This window comes from Dermacentor variabilis, chromosome 11, assembly GCF_050947875.1.
Source record: "Dermacentor variabilis isolate Ectoservices chromosome 11, ASM5094787v1, whole genome shotgun sequence".
Taxonomy (NCBI): Eukaryota; Metazoa; Arthropoda; class Arachnida; order Ixodida; family Ixodidae; genus Dermacentor; species Dermacentor variabilis.
This window is the reverse complement of record NC_134578.1, coordinates 36,630,641-36,657,267: the sequence shown is the minus strand read 5'-3', so window position 1 is coordinate 36,657,267 and position 26,627 is coordinate 36,630,641. Positions and strand designations below refer to the sequence as shown.

Below are 26,627 nucleotides of genomic sequence, written 5' to 3'. Positions count from 1 at the left end.
TTGCACCTAGAGACCTCTGAGTTGACGTTGAATACAACCTTCACTTTGACTTGGCACTTAAGTTTGGCTACTGCAATCTGCGTACAGGTCGTGACCAATCGAGACACCCAGGAGACCCTTCTCTGCATTGCATACGTGTTTGAAGTCTCCACGAGTGTTCACGGAGCCCAGCATCACATCTATCGTCTCGTCAAAGACTGAGTGCCTCACCGCACGACTTCGCCAGTTTCTCAGTGCCTCTCATCCACCACAGCCTCCCACACACAGATGCCGCAAAAGAGAAAGAAAGGTGCCTGTGCGGACGGGACACGAAGAAAAGAAAGAAGAAGAAAAAAAAGTGCATCATCTGTAAATAGCAGTGCCACCGTGATGATTCGTCCTCGGTTCTGCCTTCTGCAATCCCCGCTGGTGCTTCTTACCTCTTTCTTTATCTCTGTGCTCGTGTCGGGCCTTTGCAACCCTTCCGTTCCTCGGCTTTCGACTGCTTTTTCTTTTGCTTGCCACTCTGAGTTATGAGCACAACTGCTGCTCGATCGTTTTTCTTATCCTTCCGCATTTTTGCTAAGTTTTGTATAGCATTGCATTACGATGTGACACAATATGACAACTTTCTGGGCGAATGTTTTCCTAAGTGTGTTTTTTGTACCATGGTTAATGTGCAGGAAAGTCCGTGTCTTTTTGAAACATTTGAATGCGGAGATCATGCAGCCAGTGAAAACATGAAACGTACAAGAAAGATTGCCAACCTCTATACAATAAGTGGTGGAACAGCCATGTCAGTTGCACAAGGAGCAGTTCTTTGCACCATCCTGCTCCTAAGTGAGGTTTTAGCAATAAAATTGCAACAAGTCTGAGCAAAAAATGAAGCACAAGAACAAAGGGCTCCATCCGGTTATGCTGGCTCTGTAGCAAAACCTAAAGCGCATCGCTGTCATCCTTCTGAAAGTCGTGGTGTTGGGCTGCTGAGCACGAGGTCGCGGGATCAAATCCCTGCCACGGTGGCTGCATTTTGATGGGTGTGAAATGCGAAAATACCCGTTTATTTATATGTAGGTGTACGTTAAAGAACCCCAGGTGGTCAGAGTTTCCGGAGTCCTCCACTACGGCATGCCTCATAATCAGAAAGTGGTTTTGGCACGTAAAACCCCATAATTTAGATTTTTTTAAATTCTGAAAGTCAAGAAAGCTGCCATAGCCACAAATATAGCCGAAGTCGTTGGTTCGTATACTGCTTTCATGCATTTGTTGCATTTATTACAAGTGGATGTTCCGATGTGCTGGTACTGTGAGGTCTTTTTGTTCGCACTGTTTGCGCTGCAGTTTGATATTCCTTGCACCAGTTCAGTACAGAGCAGATGTTGGATAAAAAACGAGCTTCAGATACTATCTGGTCGCACACTGTCTAGCATAGTTGTTCGTGGTTCCACTTAAATAATATCTTGATATATGTACTATTCAACCACATGTGTTGACGAGCTAGTACTGAGTTGTAAAACAATCAGCATCAAAATGGGACAAAACAAGACCCAAGACAGTGCCCAGTACACCGACTTGCGTCTTCTTGTTTTGTCCTGTTTTAGCGCTGCTTGGGTTCCAAGTCATCTATTCAACTACTGACATATACGTCACACATGAGTAGGAACCTTCCTTGAAACCCTGCATAGTTATGCTGGATAAATTCTGCACGTTAGAAAGAACCTGTGGATGACTTCACTAACTTCATTGTTGTCACGTACGTCCTAAGTAATGTACCTCTTGAAATGCTCTAGTTGCGTGCACATTATTTACAGAAACGATGTAAAGGCAAGTTCTGTAATAATTTTCATGGTGCAAGGACCGGTGTGCGACTGCATAATAAATATCAAATGTTAGTGTAAAGCAATGGGTATTGGAACCCTGAATTTGCCTTGCAGCCTGATGATCAGTGATTATAAAAGTTTCCTTGTGCATATCTCATTTGAATAGACAACTTCAATGCGCATTTTTAAAAAAAATAGTTAATCTGCACTTCTTGCTTCTCATGTCACATTATGCCAGCTCCACTTTAGAAGTCAGCTAGGAGTTTGTATGGCTGCAGTGATACTTTGATACTTGATACTGCTGATACTTTGGGGCTGCAACACAGCCTGCGTGGAAGCCATCACTAAATAGCCAACCACTGTTGCACTCAAATGAAGCAGCTGCTACTGTGTTTGGGCAAGGCAAACAGACCCCTCGTATTTCCAAAGTGCAGGTGAACTCGATTCTGCAGTTTCGCTGTCATTGATGTATCAGTCATCAGAATGGCACACATCTGTAAAGGACTTTTTTTTCTTGCTCTTTCTAAATGCACCGAACTTGCAACATATCTTCCAAGTCTAAATGTCAGAAGGAGCTTTATACTGCGATATGCAGGCAAGGAAAGCCATTCTATTAAACATTCGTGAAACTAATTGGGTAACTTTTATCCTGAATGACCTACTGATGCACATGAAGCTGGCTTCACTATATAGCGTATTATTTTAAGTAAACTAGAGACTGTACCTCATATATATGTGGACGTTGGACACTGAACCAAAATCAGGTTTTAATGCAGTAGCATTGAAGGCAGATTTCAGCCATGTTGGAGACGTCACATTCCATTGGGAAAAAATATGAGCCGATCATGAAGGCATTGCAGTCTAACACAGCATCTCAAAGTACCAGCTGTCATGAGGGAAGAATGTGAGTAACTGGCTCAAGCGCACAGTCCAGACATTTCAAAGAGCAGCTTTTGCACGAAAGAAGCGCACACGCAGTCATGGCCTTATAATTGGAACACTAGACTGCTGTAGTGGAAGACAGGTTTGATCTCGCCATCGGTCATAGCATTATAGGTGGACTTCCTCCGCTTTGGATCCACCTAAAATAAAAACTCGAGGTGTGTTGAGTGTGTGCGAGGGCATCACATTGGCACAAAATTAAAAGTTTGTAAGAGATACGAGGTATAAAAACGTCACTTTAATAGCTAATAGTCTGTGGTTCCCCGTTATGCACAAGCGCACAGCTGTAAGGTGTCACAATCTTAACATTCTAAGTGTACTATCGCATCCTTACAGTTTTTGCTGCACCAAGATCTGCTCCAAAGGTGAAATGGCTGTTCCACCACTGTAATAGGGACAGCAAAGTTGATGCTGAACCGACTAAATTGGCAGTGAATGGCGAAAACTTTTGTTGTACTAATGCTTCACTAGTTTCGCGTTGGCATTTGCGAGCTAAGGACACGACAGTAGTCAGTTTTCACATAAGGCTGTGCTTTACAAATGAGAGGAAACAAAATAGATAAGGTGGTTGCACCTTTGTGGCAACATTATTTTCTATCAGGTTTCTGTTGTCAGTAATAAAAAATAAATACTGGAGACAAGCAATAATATATGTCTTATCTTTTATGGGAGATTTTCTTTCTGAACAGCAGTCGTGATGTAAGGTTGCATTTGCATGTAAGACTGCTGTAACCATTTCCTTCCAATACGTGGCACCTACAGTTGTCCTTTTTTCAAAGATATCTTCACTTCATTGTAATGAAACAATTTTTATTTATACTTTTTCGTGTAAAAAATGGCCTAAGCGTTACTCCTAGCATAATCCATGCTGAAATGTGGAATAGAAGTTTGTGTGCGAGTGGTTCAACATATACATGTGTGTTTGCAGTGGCACTTTTTATTACTACTTTTTATTTGTAGTGGCAATACATCCTTGCAGACTTTGCACTTGGGATTTTTTTTCGTGGTCTGGCTCTACTCTCTCTGCAGTATATTCATTTTCACTACGAGTGCATTTTATTATTTTTTTAAAGCAACGTGTTGATATTTGTGCTCATCGTTTATATATTTGTTGTTCCCTTTGTCCTTAGTGTAGTGCAGCATTATTTGATGCAGCAAGGTCACTCGCTGCTATTTTGTTCTATGAAGCTGTTGCGTTGCAAGATAATGCATGACAAGATTACATAAGGACTTGTGGTAATATGATCACCCGGTAATGCCAGCACATGAGACTTTTCTTGGGTGGACTTTCGCAGCTCACTGGTAAAACTGCAAGCAGTATTGGCAGCCTATTAGATTTTGCTGAACCAGCATTGGGGGGATCTGCCATAATCTGCAGGTAATCATGCGAATGGCCTAGGTACATCCCCATGTACTCCATGGACAAAGATTTTAGCCTCGAACCTGCCATAAGCATTTTACATAGCAAACAAGGTGACACTAAATAAACAAATTAAAATATTGGACTAGCATTAATTTCTAATGAATGATACCACTAATACTAGAAAGGCACATCTAATAGTGTGCAACTATTTTTCGATGCTAAGAGCAATTGCTAACTGCTTTTCCAGGGATTCTTCCACAATGTTAGAGTGTGCTGAAAGAAATGTGTAAACATGCATTTCATTGTAGCCTTTAAATTAAGAAATTGAGGCACCCAATCGACGTTGTCATTCTTTTTTTCTGATGTAAAGTTCACTGAGACATTTGCAGTGCATTGAAATCTGCCAAGCATTTTTCCAAATTTGCTAATTTGAGACAAAATACAAGAAGTATCTGCTAAATGCGCACTTCTGCTGCTAAACTGAATACCCACTTGATATAGCAGAAAATCCATCATAATGTTAACAATAAATTGCTAAGTTGGTTTACCAACAGGAACTATTGTTATAATATTACAGTAATCTCTGTGTTTGTACTTATTAAGTTGTGTGATGTTACGACCAGAATGTATGAGCTTTAGATGCTTACTTTGATTTGACAGGGAGGCACTATGTGATGGAAGGCTTTTGCTGCAGTCAGCTACTTCACTACACAACTTAACGTGACTCGAATATGAATTTCGCTGAAATGAGAAGGCTGCACAACAGTTCCATTCATTGTACTAAGAAACTCCAAAAATAAGGGCTTTATTCCATCAAGGTATGACTGCAGTGAGTTGCTGCATCATAATGATAATGCTGCACTACCGAAAGTAGAGAAGCAGCTTGATGTGTTTATGTAGTTGACATAGAGGAGCAGATTTTGATGTGTAACATTGTATGATCTCAAGTCATTTTTTTTCGGTGTTATAGCTTGTTACGTTGCCAAATGGGTGCCCGAAAGCTCAGATGGCTTGCCGCGTCCGCCACTGCCGGCTTGTCTCAGTGCATCTTCGTGATAAACGCCATTTATGGTGACACGGGCACCTTGTAAAGGAACGCTCGCAATCATCAGTAACACTTTGAGAGTGTGTTGTTTCAACGCATTTGTCTTTTTCTTGGGGCGCGCACACCATATGCCAAAGGGGTGCTCCCAGAGGTAGCTTCCATCACTTCTTTCTTTTGTTTCTTAAAGTTGCGCAATGTACTTCAGTGCCATTTCTGCAGAAAGAAACCACAAACTCGTTACTCTTGTTCTGGACCATTGATCTGCACATTTTTCCATCGTGCACAGAAAACTGAAGCCAACTCTTGTGATTTCTGTGTGGTGCTTTTCGACAAACAACTTTGCAGCTTATATTCATGTTTTAAATGTAGATGATAGTACTTGCCGGATTTTATAGATACATCTTTGTTTTCTATCTGCCGTCATCGGCACCTATGAACTAATACTGTGGATAACTGCAGTGTGCTCCCAATAATCTAGCCTAATTAAATGCTTTGCAGAAATTTTACACGTTTTTTTATCTAGTGGAAGCTTGTATAAGCTATGCACATTCTGGACAAGTCTGGCCATGGCACATAATGCGACACAATAGGAGATACTCCTTGTTCTTTCTGTGTAAACTTTTTTGAAACAAAGAGACATCTAATTTCCCATGGTTGAAAGATGCATATTTTCGTATTGAAATTTACTGCACCTAAAAATTATGGCCAAGAATGAACTGAATGCGAGAGTCATAGGTGTATATTGCACACAGTATGTGACCACTCAAGTAAAGCAAATAATTTTGTAATGACTCTCAGCAATGAGGTCGTATAGAGTATGAGGTAGACTGGAGGAGTATTGACTAATATCCCTGGCATTTTAACAGTCCCTGTCCAACCTTGTTTGCACAATTGGAACCACATATGTCTAAGGGTTTCGTCTTTCTCACCTTGACTAAGAAGCAGTACATTGACTATTGAGTAATGGAATAAGTTCCAGCCATCAGTTAGTGGTGTGTTATGCACCAACGTTGTACTTCTCGGCACTCCATTTCACTTGTGCGTGCGTGCAGTATTCACTTGCCAGGGCACAATACTCTGAACAGAGTGCACCAGCTTAGTATTCAATCTTACGCAACGTGAAGACATATTCGTACTAAGAATATCGCAGCTTGTATGTTGCATTAGAAAGACAGCAATGGAAAATTCGACAGAGTGGATACCACCTTGTCGTAGTGATAAGTTGGTGCTGCAGTTCTAATGAAATGTGCCCTTTAGCAGTGGACCACAGGATACCTCAGAACAGCCAGGATAGCAGTTAATTCTTGATAATCAGAAACTAGGCCATCATTTCACTGGGCAGTTTTAATTTCACACGTGTGGGCTTTGAGTATGCCAAAAGAAAAGCGCTGCACCACATGCAAAACCCCAACAACTCATTTAGTTAGCCGTTAATGGAATTCCTTATGGCAATATTTTCCAAACTCCTGTCGCATGTTTCTGTGTGTTCTGACCACTGTGGGGCACTCGTGCATGTTGAACAATTTCCCGAAGTCGTACGTTAAGCTCATGCGGTGTACTGCGTATGACACTAACGGTCCAACCAAAATTGCAAAGTTGTGGCTTAGTGATAGCCAGTTCGCGGAACAATTTACGAAACTAGTTCTGTGCAGTAGCCCAGATGGGCTGAAATGGGCAGTGTTCAGGACCAAGTGTTCGCTGCATTGGCAAAGCAGTGCAAGTGCAGAGAACGTGCACAGAACATTGCCTGGATCTTGAGCACTTGTCATCTGCAACAGCTTCACATACAAAAAGCTTCTAGGTGTGTGAAATTTAAACTGTCAATTGACTTTCAACAAGAACTACTAAATTTGCATGCCTACAAGACTTTGTGCAAGCATGAAATCATCAGGCAAAATTTAATTATTCTAAAGATTGTCTTCTATGCGATTTCACATTGAGAAGCCTTAGTTGCTGAGGATAGTTGGATCAGGTTGTGAGTTTAAGCGTACTTATACTTAATGCTGTACTTCCTTCCTCTTCTTTTTTTTGTGTATATATACGTTATTGTACAGTGTTGAGTTGCCTCGGGAGCATCCGAAACATGGTAGTAAGTGAGCTTAACTAATTCATAGCACTTCAGGTATGCTACTGGCAAAGCAGTTTTCTTCGGCCTCACTGATGTTAATAAGCTCCCTATACTAAACACCGTCCAAGGAGCATATCCTGTTGTTTTTTTCTTAAGCATAGGAGCCCTTCCGATCCTTCTGAGTGACAGTCATCCTTCTTTTCTGATGTCCTCATGGCAATCAGCTTCACAGCCTGTTGAAGAACCACATAATGTTGCATTTAACTTAGGTATATTAGGCAGCTAATTTGATTGTATCAAGCTTCAGCTCTCATGGTAGCTGCAACTCGGTGTGCTTAGCTGTATTAGCTGCAGGGTGTGGCTTGAGCTATGTAATGGTGCTTTGACAGTATGTGGTTAGTGGGTTCCAAGTTTCAAAAATTAAGCTGTCACTTGCCTACATACGCTAGCTGCTCAAGTGCTCAAGTTTTGTTTGGTGCATGGCAGGTATTGTACGGCCATATGCTTGATTCAAGTTAGGCACAGCTCATCGTGATCCTTCCCAAACTTTTTATTGTAGTCCTTTTTATACGCATGCCTGAAAGTCGCTTCATATTTCACAGTGGTCTCTCATTACCATATTTTGAAAAAAAAAGATGGCATTGTGCGCATTGTGCAAAGGAATCAGAAAAGTTTTATTTGCTTCTTTTTGTGCCAGGTATCTCGTTAGCATTAGAGTGAGAAATACTGACTTGGCAGTGTTTGTCTATCTGTGTGCTAGCTATTGCTTTAAATGCTGTTCATTTCTGCCAGTATTTGGACGACACAAAGCCCTTTTTATGAGCCAGTTGCTGAAGACTTTGTCCGATGTAATCAAACCATTTGACTTTGCAAACATTTCTTGGACATAGACTAGAGCGAGGTGCCTGGTATCGCCACATGGTTTTCGACGAGCAATAAACTCCTCTACAAGGCTGAAACTTCATCACCCAAAGAGCTTTCTTTTTTTAAAGTTTCATGCCAAATAGAACAGGCAAAGGGCAGAACATGAGACCTTTCGAATGCTGGTGTGTAGATAGAAGTGTCGCGTGTCTTGCGTCAATGAAACATATTATGTATGCTTGCCAATCCTCTTTTTTTCCCTGCTGAGTTGCATTTCTATGCATATGTTTGCCTCATTATATGACGTGCATTTTTTCGTGGAGTGCTTATTTAATATTAATTAGAGGCGATGAACATGTGGCACATTTGTGATGAAGCAAAGTATTTGCCAATTGTGTTTTATATGTACATATATATAAATATATATACGGTTGTATATAGATTTATATATATGTATGACTGCGTAGGGCGAATAAAAGGAACCCTGCATGTCTTGGCATTGTCTGTTTACCTGCTTGGAACTGGGCCGTGGTAGCAGCATGGTTCCAAGAGGAAGTGGGATGGTTATTGCTGAACCAACTATGTAGAATGGCATATGCTCTGGTAAGATGCTTAAGAGCCTCGGAGTGAATTGAGTACCAAGCTAAAAATGGAAACAAGACAGTGAAGTTGCCAGAGATGTTTCACACACCGTTTCATACATAGCAGGTAAGGATACAAGGACTATGGAGAATTCTCGCAGCTTGCATTTGCGACCAAAAATTAGTTGCACATATAAAAGAAAGAAGTATGTGTCAGTAAGCAATGTGGGATGCAAAATGGCGAGACACCACCCGGGCATGCAACATTCCCTGAATCGTTGCTGATGTGCAAGTATTCAAAATTCTTTAATAGTCTTAGTCCTCAGCCGCCGAAGAATATAGCCCAAATGAATTCTCAGCGCAACATGTTTACCCTGCAGCAGAACAGGTTAGTAAGCAAATTCTCTTTAATTGAGATAGCAATTACATGGACATTCCAGGCATTTTTGCTGTCGCCGTGGTGTACCGTATAAAGTGCAAGGGCGATAACATCGTCACCGCGCGACGTATGATGTTTGTTCCAGTGAAAGCGTGTAGGGGAGAGCCGACGACGGTGGCTCAACCTCGCGCGCTCCAGGGAGGAAAGCGCTGAAGAAACGCCGTCTTCTGTCGCGCGCTTGGTACACGGGGGGGGGGGGAGTGGAGGGGGGGGCGCGATTTCCTGCTGCCGCTGCGTATCGCGCGGCCGCCCGGGCCCTATCTTGAAAGCGATCTGCGACTAGTGCAAAGCCTACTTGTACCGAGGGCTAATAGCCTTCGCGTTGGCTCTTCCCGCCGCTGAGCCCGCGTTGAAGCTAGAGGCAGCACGAAGGTCAATTCGCTCGCTGCTCCTGCCGCGCTTTCTCCTTTTACCGTTTTGACAGCGAGTGTGCGCGGTCATCGAGTAAGAAGCGCTTGTGCGCGCGTGACACTATATATGCTTGCTAGTTCGTCAGTGAATAATTAAACGTTTATACGGCCGATAAAACTATATCCTGAATTGGTATAGCTCTCTACTAATTTGCTATCGCAATCGATGCTTCGCCTATCGGGTAGAACTGCAACTTTTTTTTCACACTTGGAAGTATCTTCACGTGTAATTGGAGAGCAACGAAAAGGCTGAATGAACTTCACAGTCTTGACGTGAGATTATGCTGCCACGCGCGCGCCACTACACTGCAGAATTTGTTGCTTTTGAACAGCATTTCCTCCGACGTACAACTGTATGAAACTTAGACGTGTAAAAATCAGACATGTAAGTAACGAATTTTAAATAATTTCTAGTAATATATTACAGTTTTCGGGAGTGTAATTTAACCATTACATTTCTTACTCGCTAACGCTCACTGTAATTGCATTTTTCAGAAACCAATTACATGTAACTACACTTCATCGTTCAGACCATTAAACGGTAGGTGACGCAACTTTGCGAACCTGAATTTGACCGGAACTGCAGCAGAACGCCCGAAATCGTGCCATATGCGCCAACCTTGTCAATGCACATGCTCAGACGGGTAAGACCGGGAGCTTAATATTCGTTTCGCCATGTTGACGAACAAAACAGGTGCTTGTATGTCTCGATAGAGCAGGCCACTTAGAACGTAAATGCCAGGCTGTCACCTACGGACGATTTTTGCACCTTTTCATTGGCCCGATTGGGAGCGTCTTCTTGAAGTCCCAAGCGTATTCACAAAGCGTCCTTGCGCTTAAAGCGTTCGTGTCAACCGGTACTGGTGTAGGCCACATTATTAGCGAAGGTGATGCGCCAATGGAAAAGAGCACTTACGAACAAAAGGCTTTGAGAATTCGGCCCTAGATGCTGAGTAACGACAATTGTGTGCACAAGTAGTCTGTACGTTAAAACACCGCCCCGTTTCCCAGCCCGCGTATAGAGCAAGCTTAAGAAAACTTCATTGCCGCTGCTGGTGACTTCACGACAGAAACGAGAAGATAGCCATGGAATTTTTTAAAAAGTGGTTGTTTGTAAAGATAAGCAATGTACGAAGCGCTGCAGATGACGTACTGAATGTGCCGGGACAGCTCGTTCGGTGTTTCAATGACAATTATGGGGCTTTACGTGCCAAAACAACGATGTGATTATAAGGCATGCCGTAGTAGGTGACTCCGGATTAATTTGGACAACCTCGCCTAAATCTAAGTACAAGAGTGTCCTTCATTTCACCTCCTATCGAAATTCGGTCGCCATGGCCGAAATTTCATGCCGCGACCTCGAGCTTAGTCGGTTTAACGTATCTGTGTTATTAAAATTTTATAGGAAACCTTTGTAGGATTATTCGATTGCATATCAATAATTCCTCACTCATTTTCGCGGAGAAGTAATCGGCAATTGTAATCAATTACATTTTTGAGTGAAGTATTTGTAATCGGTTACTTTTCCGTAACATGTTACGTAGCGTGTCTGGTACGAAGTCACGAAAAAGGCAAGAGATATATATTGAAGATGTATGCAGGTATACGCCTATGTAAAAGAAACTATACAAGCTAACTAAGTTAAAGATATGGAATAAATAGTTTGCCAACATTGGCATATGTCAGAATATCACAAGGAATATGCAGATACAACACACATGTTTTAATGTTTGTGAGGCGGTTAATGCTTTACAATTGACGGCGATGCGTACTATTTTGTTTACTTTAATATGCAACGTGCAATCTCGGGTGTACGCTCACAAGGGTATGATGGTGAGAAGCAGCATTTAGGGATTCTGTTCCTCTTGTGTAGCAGTGGGACATGCCCGTTCTGGAGGATTGGCTTAGAACGGGCACACTCAATGGCACGCACGGAGTGGCAAAATCAAAGCAAATACAGTAAATCGAAGAACCTCTTACATATAATGTGCCGTTCTGTTAACAGAGTGGCGTGCTTTATAGAGATGCCTTAGAGTCCGCATTATATGTGCCGGTTTAATGTAGGAAGTTTTTTTTTTCTTTCGCTACGCAGACTAGAGGCACGAATCAGTTTCTTCATTCGGCGCACATATAGCGCGCGCATATATATATATATATATATAAAGCAAACAGATAATGGTGCCAAGGACAACATGGGGGAAATTACTTGTACACGCTAATTGTATTAAAGAAATGATAAATCCATGGAAATGAAAGTGGATGAAAAAACAACAGGCCGCAGGTGGGATACAAGTCCACGTCTTCGCGTTACGCGTGCGATGCTCTTACCAATTGAGCTACCGCGGCGCAGATTCACCCTCCACTTTCTGGGGTATTTATGTTTTACTACTAGAACAAACCCTGAGAGTGTTAGCCAGCGCCACCACTCACAAGCATTGGGGACGGATGTGCAACGTCCTTTTTGCCGCAAATGTGACGAGAACGTGATCGATTTGGGTGACGGCAGCTGGTCAATACACCCACACGTGCTGCCTGAAGGCATCAGTGTTGCCGGATTCGGGACCCTCGTAATGTAATGACGCCGACCTAGAGGAGCTTTTAACGTCAGCAGTGTGAATCGTGACCACTCACTGCTTCGGACAGTCTCAATGTACTAAGCTAGTAATTGATTCTGAGAATCTGCCAGCTAACGTAAAGGTTCTACATGTCAGACACCCTGTGCGTCCTTACGTGCCACGGCTTTTGCAATGTTACAAGTGCTGCAAGCTGAGGCCCGTCAGCGCAGTGTGCAAAAGTTGAATAACTTGCCAGCGGTATGGCGGACCTCACAAAATGGACGACTGCGACGGTGCTGCTCCTGTTAAATGCTCAAACTGCTCCGCTGCGCACGAAGGCACATTGAAAGATGTCGCTTCATGCGCTGCTGCAAGAAAGGTGCCGGGAGGAAGAAAGCTCCCGAGCGACATGGGGGCAAGCCGGACAGCCAGGACTTGCTTGTTTATAGCAACGCTACGAGGAATCTAGTCGCACTCCTCCTTGATGTTTTTTTCAGCCTTACTTTCAGAAAATCACGTTGGTGAAGTAATGTTGAAGCCTTACATGTACTTTCATTCATACAGAAAAGGTCCGTATTCAAAGGTACATGATTGAGTTTTACAAAAACGGCTCCATCTCTCGGAGCACACTACGTGCCAGTCTTCGCATGTCCGAGCCTCTCCTTTTTTCACAGCAATCCAGATCCACTTATTGTGCCATTGATTTTCCTTTTTCTCTCGTCGAGGGAATTCACTGGCCAATCACGTACGCCGAACCGTTCACACCAACGGCATCAACGTCCGGCCTTTTTGCCGAACTCCCACTCTTTTGCCGGTTCTCTTGTCTCCGACGTTGCACAGTAAGAGGCAACCACGTGGCAAACTGTGAATCTGTCTTCGACGCCGTTCCCCGGCAGTCCTCTACAATGGTACTGTCAACAATTAGTGGCTTCTTCGTGACAGTCACTTCGTGTGTTCAGAGGGTCACTCACAGCCTGAGGAAGGTGTCTGGCAGGTTTGGAGTCCCCCTTGTCTTTTCAGACCCTTTTCAGCTGGTGCGGCTCTGCCCTCGCACCTCTGGTCATTCTAAAGGAAGGCAAGGCTGTGGCAAGGAGCATGTCAAGCCGTATGCCAAATGCAATGTAGGAGTTGTGTATGAAATTCTCCTGGCGTGTGGCAAGCCTTACATAGGGCAGACGGGACGGTGCCTGAGTGATCAAGCAGCGGAGCATGAACAAAGTTAACTACAGACGAACTTGCCTGCGCACTGCAATGCCTGTCCCTGTAAACCACATTTCAAGACGTTTAAGATTCTGTGGTGAAGCCACGTCCAGATTGCACGCAAAGTGATGGAGGCATATCATACAAGAAAGAAGGGCCAAGACTGTGTTAGTGATACTTCCATTAGGCTGTTTCAATCGGAGATGCTTTTGCTAAGTGGTTGCCCCACTAGGTGGATGAGTGGTCTCGTTGCTGCGTTATGCGCGTGTTGTATTTGACTATATATTATCACGTGTTGCTGTGAATAAATCAGCTGAAAGTTACTACCCGTGTCGGTCGTTTTGTGTTCTCTTCCCCTGTCCTCCTCTTTATTAGAGGTCCATATGATATGCGATATGCAATCTGTCAGAATCGGGAAACTGGCCTTCGCGGTAGTCGGGAGGGCGGCGTTGTCGTGTTGAAGTGAGCCGTCATTGTTTAAACGTCGCCAACGGTGCCAGGTCCAGTCGGGGTCCGGGCGGGCACTCGTATCACCTGTATCGCCGTATCTAGGTGGTCGAAAAGCTGATGGTACGGAACCTAATTGCTTATCCGTAAGACTCGGGTGACGCTGATTTTGGTCGCCCTGAGTAAACGACGAAGCGTGAGTGGCATCCGCGCCAGCTGCTCTCCTGCCGGTGAAGCCTCCTTTGTTGGCACAACAACCTGGCACAACAGGATGCGGCACTAACCATGTGACACTGGGCATGGACCCGCTTTTCAATGAACCTTTCTGACGCCGATTTGTAGAGCTGAGAGTGTGCCACTCGGTCTGTGGCTGCTTTTCAATTAACCTCTTTGATCCCAACTTTAGTCACTGGGCGTGTGCCAGCAAACGAGTGCGGTGCCCTTCAAGGAACACCTAACCGGAACTTGTGCGAACTTGTTATGTGCCATTCTAGAGTGACAAAAATGACGCTTTAAATTTCTCCGATGCTCGGCAGGACTGAACCCACGCCACTCGCGGACTTCACAACGGCACCGCAAGATGGCGCAGCGGGTCTAGCAGGAATAAACCCCTTTAAACTTCGTAAAGTAGCGACACTCTCCTCCTCCGCATTCACTCCTCCTCATTTCTCCTCTCTTTCACGCTCCCCCCTCGAACGTGGCGCCGCCTACACTGCTCGAGCGTAGTAAAGGCGCCAACATGCGCTTCTCGCCACTCCGTAGACGCTTCTCGAGCAAAAAATGGCGCTGATGCACGGCGCGAGGGCCCATGTGATGCTATTAGGCCAATAGCGACGCGGCGTCGGCCTCGGCCAGAGCGCGCGAGGAGGAGCCGGCATTCTTCGAAGCGTGCCGCTACTTTACGAAGTTTAAGGGGTTTTAAACAGGAGGTACAGTCACTGGGTAGCTATATAAGCGAAATGTGGAGCATGCCTGCATACACGTTTCGGTGTTGGCAATACGACGTACCGCTGCTTTCCTTCAATGTTATCGTATTACTGTCGGCATTCATCGCGAAACGGATCGTGCCGAGTTTTCTTTTGTGATGTAATTAACTGGCCAACTAGCGAATATAATTTAAACACGTACTTACGTTTTCAATTAAGCGCGTGACATTGATGAGCAAGCATTTACAGCTTCCCTGGAATGTCCTACTTATTTATATTCCCTGCGCTATAGGTATTAGATAATTCTCATTCTCGCGCTTTACTCGTAGCGCCCGATGTACGAAAAGTACCACGTGCATGCATGCACGCCCTCGTGCGGATGCGCCAGAGGTCTCAATTGTGATTTTAAATAACGTATGCTCTGAAGTAACCTTGACAAAGCCGGCGTGCTGGTGATCGCCTAATTATGTTATTACCAGCTATTAAATATCGCCTGTGCAGACGACGGGTGCACCTGGCGGCCAAAGCAGTGGAGATGCGGATATGGCGAATATTGCGCCTAGGCAGCCAGGCGCATTGCTTGCTCATCATTTGCAACCTCACGAGCATCTCGGCGTGCGATTAACCCGTTGCGCTAGAGATTTGAGCCGTTGCAAGAATGCATGCTCGAATACGTACTCGAGCACGAGCAATGACTGTACAGTACACAACACTGAATAGAGGAAGGCCGAACACATCTTCCCTGTCCCCCGCTTTCACTAAAAGCGTGCACCGCGGCGCAAAAGGTAAGTGCGACGTGAACCAGCCAACGCGCGTCAACTGCAGTCGACGAATCTGCCCAAGCAACACTTCAACAGCACAGCCACTTGCCCATCAACACCTGCATGACAAACGCTTTCTCGGGGCGATTGTAAGTACTACACGCCACAATGGCGCATGAAAACCAAAGGTAACGTTCAAACTTAAGTTGTCTTCGTTTCCGGTAGTGCCTCACCTTCAAGACATTTCGTGCGTCTCTACATCGGAGGCGTCGATGTAGAGGACAAATCCTTTCTGACACAACGTCACAAACGAGCAGGAACCGCATGCTGTATTTGTCACGAAGGAGCACCCGACGCAGCGCCCAAGGTGTAGATGCGGCGGCAAGCCGTGCAGGAACGCAATGACACCAGAGCGAAATGGCCCAAGCTTTATCACGTATCATCACGGCCACAGTGTTGCCTGTCTCATTGTGAGTTTACGCACGCTTAGCACCGAAACACTCTAGTCCGGCCGTGCCAACGCTCAGCTATGGTGGCTAGAAAGGCACCATAGCTCAGCTACTTATCATCATTTACAAAAGATGGCGATAGTTGACTGATTGGTCGACGAGACCGACACTTCCAACGTGCCAGGCAGCGGCCAGTGAAGTCGGATACCTCACGCAGTGAACACATGAAAATGTCCTCTCAGCTAAGTAAAAATAACTCGTCTCCAAAGCACTGGCTATTCGCATACATCACTCCTCACGCATGCGCTGACGCTTATTTACGCCATAAGTAAACGAATAGAGACAGAATAATTTCCTCAAATAAAAGAAAACACGGTAAGGTGATAGCCCATGAAAATATGGTCTCAGCTGCTCAAGTTCTCTCCAAAGCACTGGTTATTCGCACACATCACTCCCCACGCATGCGCTGATGGTTATATACGCGATAAGTAATCGAACAGGCACTGAATAACTTTAACGAAAAAAAGAGAAATCAGTAAGCCATTAAAATATTCGTCTCAGAGGGGAAAAATGAGTTGGTCCTAAAGCGTCGGCTCTTCGCATATATCCCTTCCCGCTCATGCGCAGCAGCTAACTTACGCGATAAATAATTGAACATGCACAGAATAATTTTATCGAAAAAAACGAAAAAAAATGTTAAGCCCATGAAAATATCATTTTTCCGACGAAAAATAAAGTGCCTTGAAAGCGCCGGTTCTCCGCATATATGAGTCCCCGGGGCTGTGCAGACGCCGTTTAAGGCGATCAATAAACGATTCGGCACAGAATAATTTTCCCCCCAAAATCGAAAAAATGGTAAGCCTATAGCCATGAAAATATCATTTTTCCGACGAAAAATAAAGTGCCTCGAAAGCGCCGGTTCTCCGCATATGTGAGTCCCCGGGGTTGTGCAGACGCCGTTTAAGGCGATCAATAAACGATTCGGCACAGAATAATTTTTCCCCAAAAATCGAAAATATGGTAAGCCTATAGCCCATGAAAATATCAAATTTCCGACGAAAAATAAAGTGCCTTGAAAGCGCCGGCTCTCCGCATATATGAGTCCCCGGGGCTGTGCAGACGCCGTTTAAGGCGATCAATAAACGATTCGGCACAGAATAATTTTTCCCGAAAAATCGAAAAAATGGTAAGCCTAGTTCGAGACACACATCCAGGGGCACGGCGAGACTCGGAGGCGGCCAGACTGGTGGTGGGGCTGGCGGGTCAGTCACAATTTGCTCGTACAACTGTAGCATCTTGCCCATGCGCGATGCGGGGAGCTGCCGTAGTTGCGAGAGGATGAAGCTTGCATCGTGGGCACTGGAGAGGCGCTCGATGTTATAGCCCATGAAAATATCATTTTTCCGACGAAAAATAAAGTGCCTCGAAAGCGCCTGCTCTCCGCAAATATGAGTCCCCGGGGCTGTGCAGACGCCGTTTAAGGCGATCAATAAACGATTCTGCACAGAATAAATTTTCCCCAAAAATCGAAAATATGGTAAGCCTATAGCCCATGAAAATATTTTTCCGACGAAAAATAAAGTGCCTCGAAAGCGCCGGTTCTCCGATATATGAGTCCCCGGGGCTGTGCAGACGCCGTTTAAGGCGATCAATACACGATTCGGCGCAGAATAATTATTCCCCAAAAATCGTAAAAATGGTAAGCCTATATAGCCCATGAAAATATCATTTTTCCGACGAAAAATAAAGTGCCTTGAAAGCGCCCGTTCTCCGCATATATGAGTCCCCGGGGCTGTGCAGACGCCGTTTAAGGCGATCAATAAACCATTCGGCGCAGAATAATTATTCCCCAAAAATCGAAAAAATGTTAAGCCTATAAGCCCATGAAAACATCATTTTTCCGACGAAAAATAAAGTGCCTCGAAAGCGCCGGTTCTCCGCATATGAGTCCCCGGGGCTGTGCAGACGCCGTTTAAGGCGATCAATAAACGATTCGGAACAGAATAATTTTCCCCCTAAAAGAGAAAAAATGGTAAGGCTATAGCCCATTAAATATCATTTTTCCGAAGAAAAATAAAGTGCCTCGAAAGCGCCGGTTCTCCGCATATATGAGTCCCCGGGGCTGTGCAGACGCCGTTTAAGGCGATCAATAGACGATTCGGCGCAGAATAATTATTCCCCAAAAATCGAAAAAATGGTAAGCCTATAGCCCATGAAAATATCATTTTTCCGACGAAAAATAAAGTGCCTCGAAAGCGCCGGTTCTCCGCATATATGAGTCCCCGGGGCTGTGCAGACGCCGTTTAAGGCGATAATACACGATTCGGCGCAGAATAATTATTCCCCAAAAATCGAAAAAATGGTGAGCCTATATAGCCCATGAAAATATCATTTTTCCGACGAAAAATAAAGTGCCTTGAAAGCGCCGGTTCTCCGCATATATGAGTCCCCGGGGCTGTGCAGACGCCGTTTAAGGCGATCAATAAACGATTCGGCGCAGAATAATTATTCCCCAAAAATCGAAAAAATGTTAAGCCTATAAGCCCATGAAAATATCATTTTTCCGACGAAAAATAAAGTGCCTCGAAAGCGCGGGTTCTCCGCATATGAGTCCCCGGGTCTGTGCAGACGCCGTTTAAGGCGATCAATAAACGATTCGGCACAGAATAATTTTCCCCCCAAAATCGAAAAAATGGTAAGCCTATAGCCCATTAAAATATCATTTTTCCGAAGAAAAATAAAGTGCCTCGAAAGCGCCGGTTCTCCGCATATATGAGTCCCCGGGGCTGTGCAGACGCCGTTTAAGGCTATCAATAAACGATTCGGCAGAGAATAAATTTTCCCCAAAAATCGAAAATATGGTAAGCCTATAGCCCATGAAAATATTATTTTTCCGACGAAAAATAAAGTGCCTCGAAACCGCTGGTTCACCGCATATATGAGTCCCCGGGGCTGTGCAGACGCCGTTTAAGGCGATCAATAAACGATTCGGCACAGAATAATTTTTCCCGAAAAATCGAAAAAATGGTAAGCCTAGTTCGAGACACACATCCAGGGGCACGGCGAGACTCGGAGGCGGCCAGACTGGTGGTGGGGCTGGCGGGTCAGTCACAATTTGCTCGTACAACTGTAGCATCTTGCCCATGCGCGATGCGGGGAGCTGCCGTAGTTGCGAGAGGATGAGGCTTGCATCGTGGGCACTGGAGAGGCGCTCGATGTTATAGCCCATGAAAATATCATTTTTCCGACGAAAAATAAAGTGCCTTGAAAGCGCCGGTTCTCCGCATATATGAGTCCCCGGGGCTGTGCCGACGCCGTTTAAGGCGATCAATGAACAATTCGGCACAGAATAATTTTCCCCCCAGAATCGAAAAAATGGTAAGCCTATAGCCCATTCAAATATCATTTTTTCCGACGAAAAATAAAGTGCCTCGAAAGCGCTGGTTCTCCGCATATACGAGTCGGCGGGGCTGTACAGATGCCGTTAAGGCGATCAATAGACGATTCGGCGCAGAATAATTATTCCCCAAAAATCGAAAAAATGGTAAGCCTATATAGCCCATGAAAATATCATTTTTCCGACGAAAAATAAAGTGCCTTGAAAGCGCCGGTTCTCCACGAATATGAGTCCCCTGGGCTGTGCAGACGCCGTTTAAAGCAATCAATGAACAATTCGGCACAGAATAATTTTCCCCCCAAAATCGAAAACATGGTAAGCCTATAGCCCATGAAAATATCATTTTTCCGAAGAAAAATAAAGTGGCTCGAAAGTGCCGGTTCTCCGCATATATGAGTCCCCGGGGCTGTGCAGACGCCGTTTAAGGCGATCAATAGACGATTCGGCGCAGAATATTTATTCCCCAAAAATCGAAAAAATGGTAAGCCTATAGCCCATGAAAATATCATTTTTCCGACGAAAAATAAAGTGCCTCGAAAGCGCTGGTTCTCCGCATATATGAGTCCCCGGGGCTGTGCAGACGCCGTTTAAGGCGATCAATAAACGATTCGGCACAGAATAAATTTTCCCAAAAAATCGAAAATATGGTAAGCCTATAGCCCATGAAAATTTCATTTTTCCGACGAAAAATAAAGTGCCTTTAAAGCGCCGGTTCTCCGCATATATGAGTCCCCGGGGCTGTGCAGACGCCATTTAAGGCGATCAATAAACGATTCGGCACAGAATTATTTTTCCCAAAAATCGAAAATATGGTAAGCCTATAGCCCATGAAAATATCATTTTTCCGACGAAAAATAAAGTGCCTTGAAAGCGCCGGTTCTCCGCATATATGAGTCCCCGGGGCTGTGCAGACGCCGTTTAAGGCGATCAATAAACGATTCGGCACAAAATAATTTTTCCCGAAAAATCGAAAAAAGGTAAGCCTATAGCCCATGAAAATATAATTTTTCCGACGAAAAATAAAGTGCCTCGAAAGCGCTGGTTCTCCGCATATATGAGTCCCCGGGGCTGTGCAGACGCCGTTTAAGGCGATCAGTAAACGAATCGGCACAGAATAAATTTTCCCAAAAAATCGAAAATATGGTAAGCCTATAGCCCATGAAAATATCATTTTTCCGAAGAAAAATAAAGTGGCTCGAAAGTGCCGGTTCTCCGCATATATGAGTCCCCGGGGCTGTGCAGACGCCGTTTAAGGCGATCAATAGACGATTCGGCGCAGAATATTTATTCCCGAAAAATCGAAAAAAGGTAAGCCTATAGCCCATGAAAATATAATTTTTCCGACGAAAAATAAAGTGCCTCGAAAGCGCTGGTTCTCCGCATATATGAGTCCCCGGGGCTGTGCAGACGCCGTTTAAGGCGATCAATAAACGATTCGGCACAGAATAAATTTTCCCAAAAAATCGAAAATATGGTAAGCCTATAGCCCATGAAAATTTCATTTTTCCGACTAAAAATAAAGTGCCTTTAAAGCGCCGGTTCTCCGCATATATGAGTCCCCGGGGCTGTGCAGACGCCGTTTAAGGCGATCAATAAACGATTCGGCACAGAATTATTTTTCCACAAACATCGAAAATATTGTAAGCCTATAGCCCATGAAAATATCATTTTTCCGACGAAAAATGAAGTGCCTTGAAAGCGCCGGTTCTCCGCATATATGAGTCCCCGGGGCTGTGCAGACGCCGTTTAAGGCGATCAATAAACGATTCGGCACAAAATAATTTTTCCCGAAAAATCGAAAAAAAGGTAAGCCTGTAGCCCATGAAAATATCATTTTTCCGACGAAAAATAAAGTGCCTCGAAAGCGCCGGTTCTCCGCATATATGAGTCCCCGGGGCTGTGCAGACGCCGTTTAAGGCGATCAATAAACGATTCGGCACAGAATAATTTTCCCCCCAAAATCGAAAAAATGGTAAGCCCATGAAAATATCATTTTTCCGAAGAAAAATAAAGTGCCTCGAAAGCGCCGGTTCTCCGCATATATGAGTCCCCGGGGCTGTGCAGACGCCGTTTAAGGTGATCAATGAACAATTCGGCACAGAATCATTTTCCCCCCAAAATCGAAAAAATGGTAAGCCTATAGCCCATGAAAATATCAATTTTCCGACGAAAAATAAAGTGCCTTGAAAGCGCCGGTTCTCCGCATATATGAGTCCCCGGGGCTGTGCAGACGCCGTTTAAGGCGATGAATAAACGATTCGGCACAGAATAAATTTTCCCCAAAAATCGAAAATATGGCAAGCCTATAGCCCATGAAAATATCATTTTTCCGACGAAAAATAAAGTGCCTCGAAAGCGCCGGTTCTCCGCATATATGAGTCCCCGGGGCTGTGCAGGCACCGTTTAACGCTATGAATAAACGATTTGGCACAAAATAATTTTTCCCGAAAAGTCGAAAATATGGTAAGCCTATTGCCCATGAAAATATCATTTTTCCGACGAAAAATGAAGTGCCTCAAAAGCGCCGGTTCTCCGCATATATGAGTCCCCGGGGCTGTGCAGACGCCGTTTAAGGCGATCAATAAACGATTCGGCACAAAATAATTTTTCCCGAAAAATCGAAAAAAAGGTAAGCCTATAGCCCATGAAAATATCATTTTTCCGACGAAAAATAAAGTGCCTCGAAAGCGCCGGTTCTCCGCGTATACGAGTCCCCGGGGCTGTGCAGACGCCGTTTAAGGCGATCAATGAACAATTCGACACAGAATAACTTTCCCCCCAAAATGGAAAAAATGGTAAGCCTATAGCCCATGAAAATATCATTTTTCCGACGAAAAATAAAGTGCCTCGAAAGCGCTGGTTCTCCGCATATATGAGTCCCCGGGTCTGTGCAGACGCCGTTTAAGGCGATCAATAAACGATTCGGCATAGAATAAATTTTCCCAAAAAATCGAAAATATGGTAAGCCTATACCCATGAAAATTTCATTTTTCCGACGAAAAATAAAGTGCCTTGTAGGCGCCGGTTCTCCACGAATATGAGTCCCCGGGGCTGTGCAGACGCCGTTTAAAGCAATCAATGAACAATTCGGCACAGAATAATTTTCCCCCCAAAATCGAAAAAATGGTAAGCCTATAGCCCATGAAAATATCATTTTTCCGAAGAAAAATAAAGTGCCTTGAAAGCGCCGGTTCTCAGCATATATGAGTCCCCGGGGCTGTGCAGACGCTGTTTAAGGCGATCAATGAACAATTCGACACAGAATAACTTTCCCCCAAAAATGGAAAAAATGGTAAGCCTATAGCCCATGAAAATATCATTTTTCCGACGAAAAATAAAGTGCCTCGAAAGCGCTGGTTCTCCGCATATATGAGTCCCCGGGGCTGTGCAGACGCCGTTTAAGGCGATCAATAAACGATTCGGCACAGAATAAATTTTCCCAAAAAATCGAAAATATGGTAAGCCTATACCCATGAAAATTTCATTTTTCCGACGAAAAATAAAGTGCCTTTAAAGCGCCGGTTCTCCGCATATATGAGTCCCCGGGGCTGTGCAGACGCCGTTTAAGGCGATCAATGAACAATTCGGCACAGAAAAATTTTCCCCCCAGAATCGAAAAAATGGTAAGCCTATAGCCCATTAAAATATCATTTTTTCCGACGAAAAATAAAGTGCCTCGAAAGCGCTGGTTCTCCGCATATATGAGTCCCCGGGGCTGTGCAGACGCCGTTTAAGGCGATCAATAAACGATTCGGCACAGAATAAATTTTCCCAAAAAATCGAAAATATGGTAATCCTATACCCATGAAAATTTCATTTTTCCGACGAAAAATAAAGTGCCTTGTAGGCGCCGGTTCTCCACGAATATGAGTCCCCGGGGCTGTGCAGACGCCGTTTAAAGCAATCAATGAACAATTCGGCACAGAATAATTTTCCCCCCAAAATCGAAAAAATGGTAAGCCTATAGCCCATGAAAATATCATTTTTCCGAAGAAAAATAAAGTGCCTTGAAAGCGCCGGTTCTCAGCATATATGAGTCCCCGGGGCTGTGCAGACGCCGTTTAAGGCGATCAATGAACAATTCGACACAGAATAACTTTCCCCCCAAAATGGAAAAAATGGTAAGCCTATAGCCCATCAAAATATCATTTTTCCGACGAAAAATAAAGTGCCTCGAAAGCGCTGGTTCTCCGCATATATGAGTCCCCGGGGCTGTGCAGACGCCGTTTAAGGCGATCAATAAACGATTCGGCACAGAATAAATTTTCCCAAAAAATCGAAAATATGGTAAGCCTATACCCATGAAAATTTCATTTTTCCGACGAAAAATAAAGTGCCTTTAAAGCGCCGGTTCTCCGCATATATGAGTCCCCGGGGCTGTGCAGACGCCGTTTAAGGCGATCAATGAACAATTCGGCACAGAAAAATTTTCCCCCCAGAATCGAAAAAATGGTAAGCCTATAGCCCATTAAAATATCATTTTTTCCGACGAAAAATAAAGTGCCTCGAAAGCGCTGGTTCTCCGCATATATGAGTCCCCGGGGCTGTGCAGACGCCGTTTAAGGCGATCAATAAACGATTCGGCACAGAATAAATTTTCCCAATAAATCGAAAATATGGTAAGCCTATAGCTCATGAAAATTTCATTTTTCCGACGAAAAATAAAGTGCCTTTAAAGTGCCGGTTCTCCGCATATATGAGTCCCCGGGGCTGTGCAGACGCCATTTAAGGCGATCAATAAACGATTCGGCACAGAATTATTTTTCCCCAAAAATCGAAAATATGGTAAGCCTATAGCCATGAAAATATCATTTTTCCGACGAAAAACAAAGTGCCTTGAAAGCGCCGGTTCTCCGCATATATGAGTCCCCGGGGCTGTGCAGACGCCGTTTAAGGCGATCAATAAACGATTCGGCACAAAATAATTTTTCCCGAAAAATCGAAAAAAAGGTAAGCCTATAGCCCATGAAAATATCATTTTTCCGACGAAAAATAAAGTGCCTCGAAAGCGCCTGCTCTCCGCAAATTTGAGTCCCCGGGGCTGTGCAGACGCCGTTTAAGGCGATCAATAAACGATTCTGCACAGAATAAATTTTCCCCGAAAATCGAAAATATGGTAAGCCTATAGCCCATGAAAATATCATTTTTCCGACGAAAAATAAAGTGCCTTTAAAGCGCCGGTTCTCCGCATATATGAGTCCCCGGGGCTGTGCAGACGCCGTTTAAGGCGATCAATAAACGATTCGGCACAAAATAATTTTTCCCGAAAAATCGAAAAAAAGGTAAGCCTATAGCCCATGAAAATATCATTTTTCCGACGAAAAATAAAGTGCCTCGAAAGCGCCGGTTCTCCGCATATACGAGTCCCCGGGGCTGTGCAGACGCCGTTTAAGGCGATCAATGAACAATTCGACACAGAATAACTTTCCCCCCAAAATGGAAAAAATGGTAAGCCTATAGCCCATGAAAATATCATTTTTCCGACGAAAAATAAAGTGCCTCGAAAGCGCTGGTTCTCCGCATATATGAGTCCCCGGGGCTGTGCAGACGCCGTTTAAGGCGATCAATAAACGATTCGGCACAGAATAAATTTTCCCAAAAAATCGAAAATATGGTAAGCCTATACCCATGAAAATTTCATTTTTCCGACGAAAAATAAAGTGCCTTGTAGGCGCCGGTTCTCCACGAATATGAGTCCCCGGGGCTGTGCAGACGCCGTTTAAAGCAATCAATGAACAATTCGGCACAGAATAATTTTCCCCCCAAAATCGAAAAAATGGTAAGCCTATAGCCCATGAAAATATCATTTTTCCGAAGAAAAATAAAGTGCCTTGAAAGCGCCGGTTCTCAGCATATATGAGTCCCCGGGGCTGTGCAGACGCCGTTTAAGGCGATCAATGAACAATTCGACACAGAATAACTTTCCCCCCAAAATGGAAAAAATGGTAAGCCTATAGCCCATGAAAATATCATTTTTCCGACGAAAAATAAAGTGCCTCGAAAGCGCTGGTTCTCCGCATATATGAGTCCCCGGGGCTGTGCAGACGCCGTTTAAGGCGATCAATAAACGATTCGGCACAGAATAAATTTTCCCAAAAAATCGAAAATATGGTAAGCCTATACCCATGAAAATTTCATTTTTCCGACGAAAAATAAAGTGCCTTTAAAGCGCCGGTTCTCCGCATATATGAGTCCCCGGGGCTGTGCAGACGCCGTTTAAGGCGATCAATGAACAATTCGGCACAGAAAAATTTTCCCCCCAGAATCGAAAAAATGGTAAGCCTATAGCCCATTAAAATATCATTTTTTCCGACGAAAAATAAAGTGCCTCGAAAGCGCTGGTTCTCCGCATATACGAGTCGGCGGGGCTGTACAGATGTTGTTTAAGGCGATCAATAGACGATTCGGCGCAGAATAATTATTCCCCAAAAATCGAAAAAATGGTAAGCCTATAGCCCATGAAAATATCATTTTTCCGACGAAAAATAAAGTGCCTTGAAAGCGCCGGTTCTCCACGAATATGAGTCCCCGGGGCTGTGCAGACGCCGTTTAAAGCAATCAATGAACAATTCGACACAGAATAATTTTCCCCCAAAATCGAAAAAATGGTAAGCCTATAGCCCATGAAAATATCATTTTTCCGAAGAAAAATAAAGTGGCTCGAAAGTGCCGGTTCTCCGCATATATGAGTCCCCGGCGCTGTGCAGACGCCGTTTAAGGCGATCAATAGACGATTCGGCGCAGAATATTTATTCCCCAAAAATCGAAAAAATGGTAAGCCTATAGCCCATGAAAATATCATTTTTCCGACGAAAAATAAAGTGCCTCGAAAGCGCTGGTTCTCCGCATATATGAGTCCCCGGGGCTGTGCAGACGCCGTTTAAGGCGATCAATGAACGATTCGGCACAGAATAAATTTTCCCAAAAAATCGAAAATATGGTTATAGCCCATGAAAATTTCATTTTTCCGACGAAAAATAAAGTGCCTTGAAAGCGCCGGTTCTCCGCATATATGAGTCCTCGGGGCTGTGCAGACGCCGTTTAAGGCGATCAATAAACGATTCGGCACAAAATAATTTTTCCCGAAAAATCGAAAAAAGGTAAGCCTATAGCCCATGAAAATATAATTTTTCCGACGAAAAATAAAGTGCCTCGAAAGCGCCGGTTCTCCGCATATATGAGTCCCCGGGGCTGTGCAGACGCCGTTTAAGGCGATCAATAAACGATTCGGCACAGAATAATTTTTCCCGAAAAATCGAAAAAAAGGTAAGCCCATGAAAATTTCATTTTTCCGACGAAAAATAAAGTGCCTCGAAAGCGCTGGTTCTCCGCATATATCAGTCCCCGGGGCTGTGCAGACGCCGTTTAAGGCGATCAGTAAACG

General features: G+C 44.3%; 1 protein-coding gene across 3 annotated transcripts in view; it reads left to right on the top strand.

Annotated features, from left to right (window-relative positions):
* LOC142564970 (transcriptional enhancer factor TEF-1-like) overlaps positions 1-8,567 on the top strand; it is a 54,551-nt gene extending 45,984 nt beyond the window's left edge. For all 3 annotated transcript variants that reach the window (XM_075676198.1, XM_075676197.1, XM_075676196.1), the window contains one exon: positions 88-8,567. In XM_075676198.1, coding sequence (XP_075532313.1) covers positions 88-201 — 114 coding nt within the window. In that variant the 3' untranslated portion in view covers positions 202-8,567. The remainder of the gene's footprint in view (positions 1-87) is intronic.
* The last annotated feature ends 18,060 nt before the right edge of the window (positions 8,568-26,627 follow it).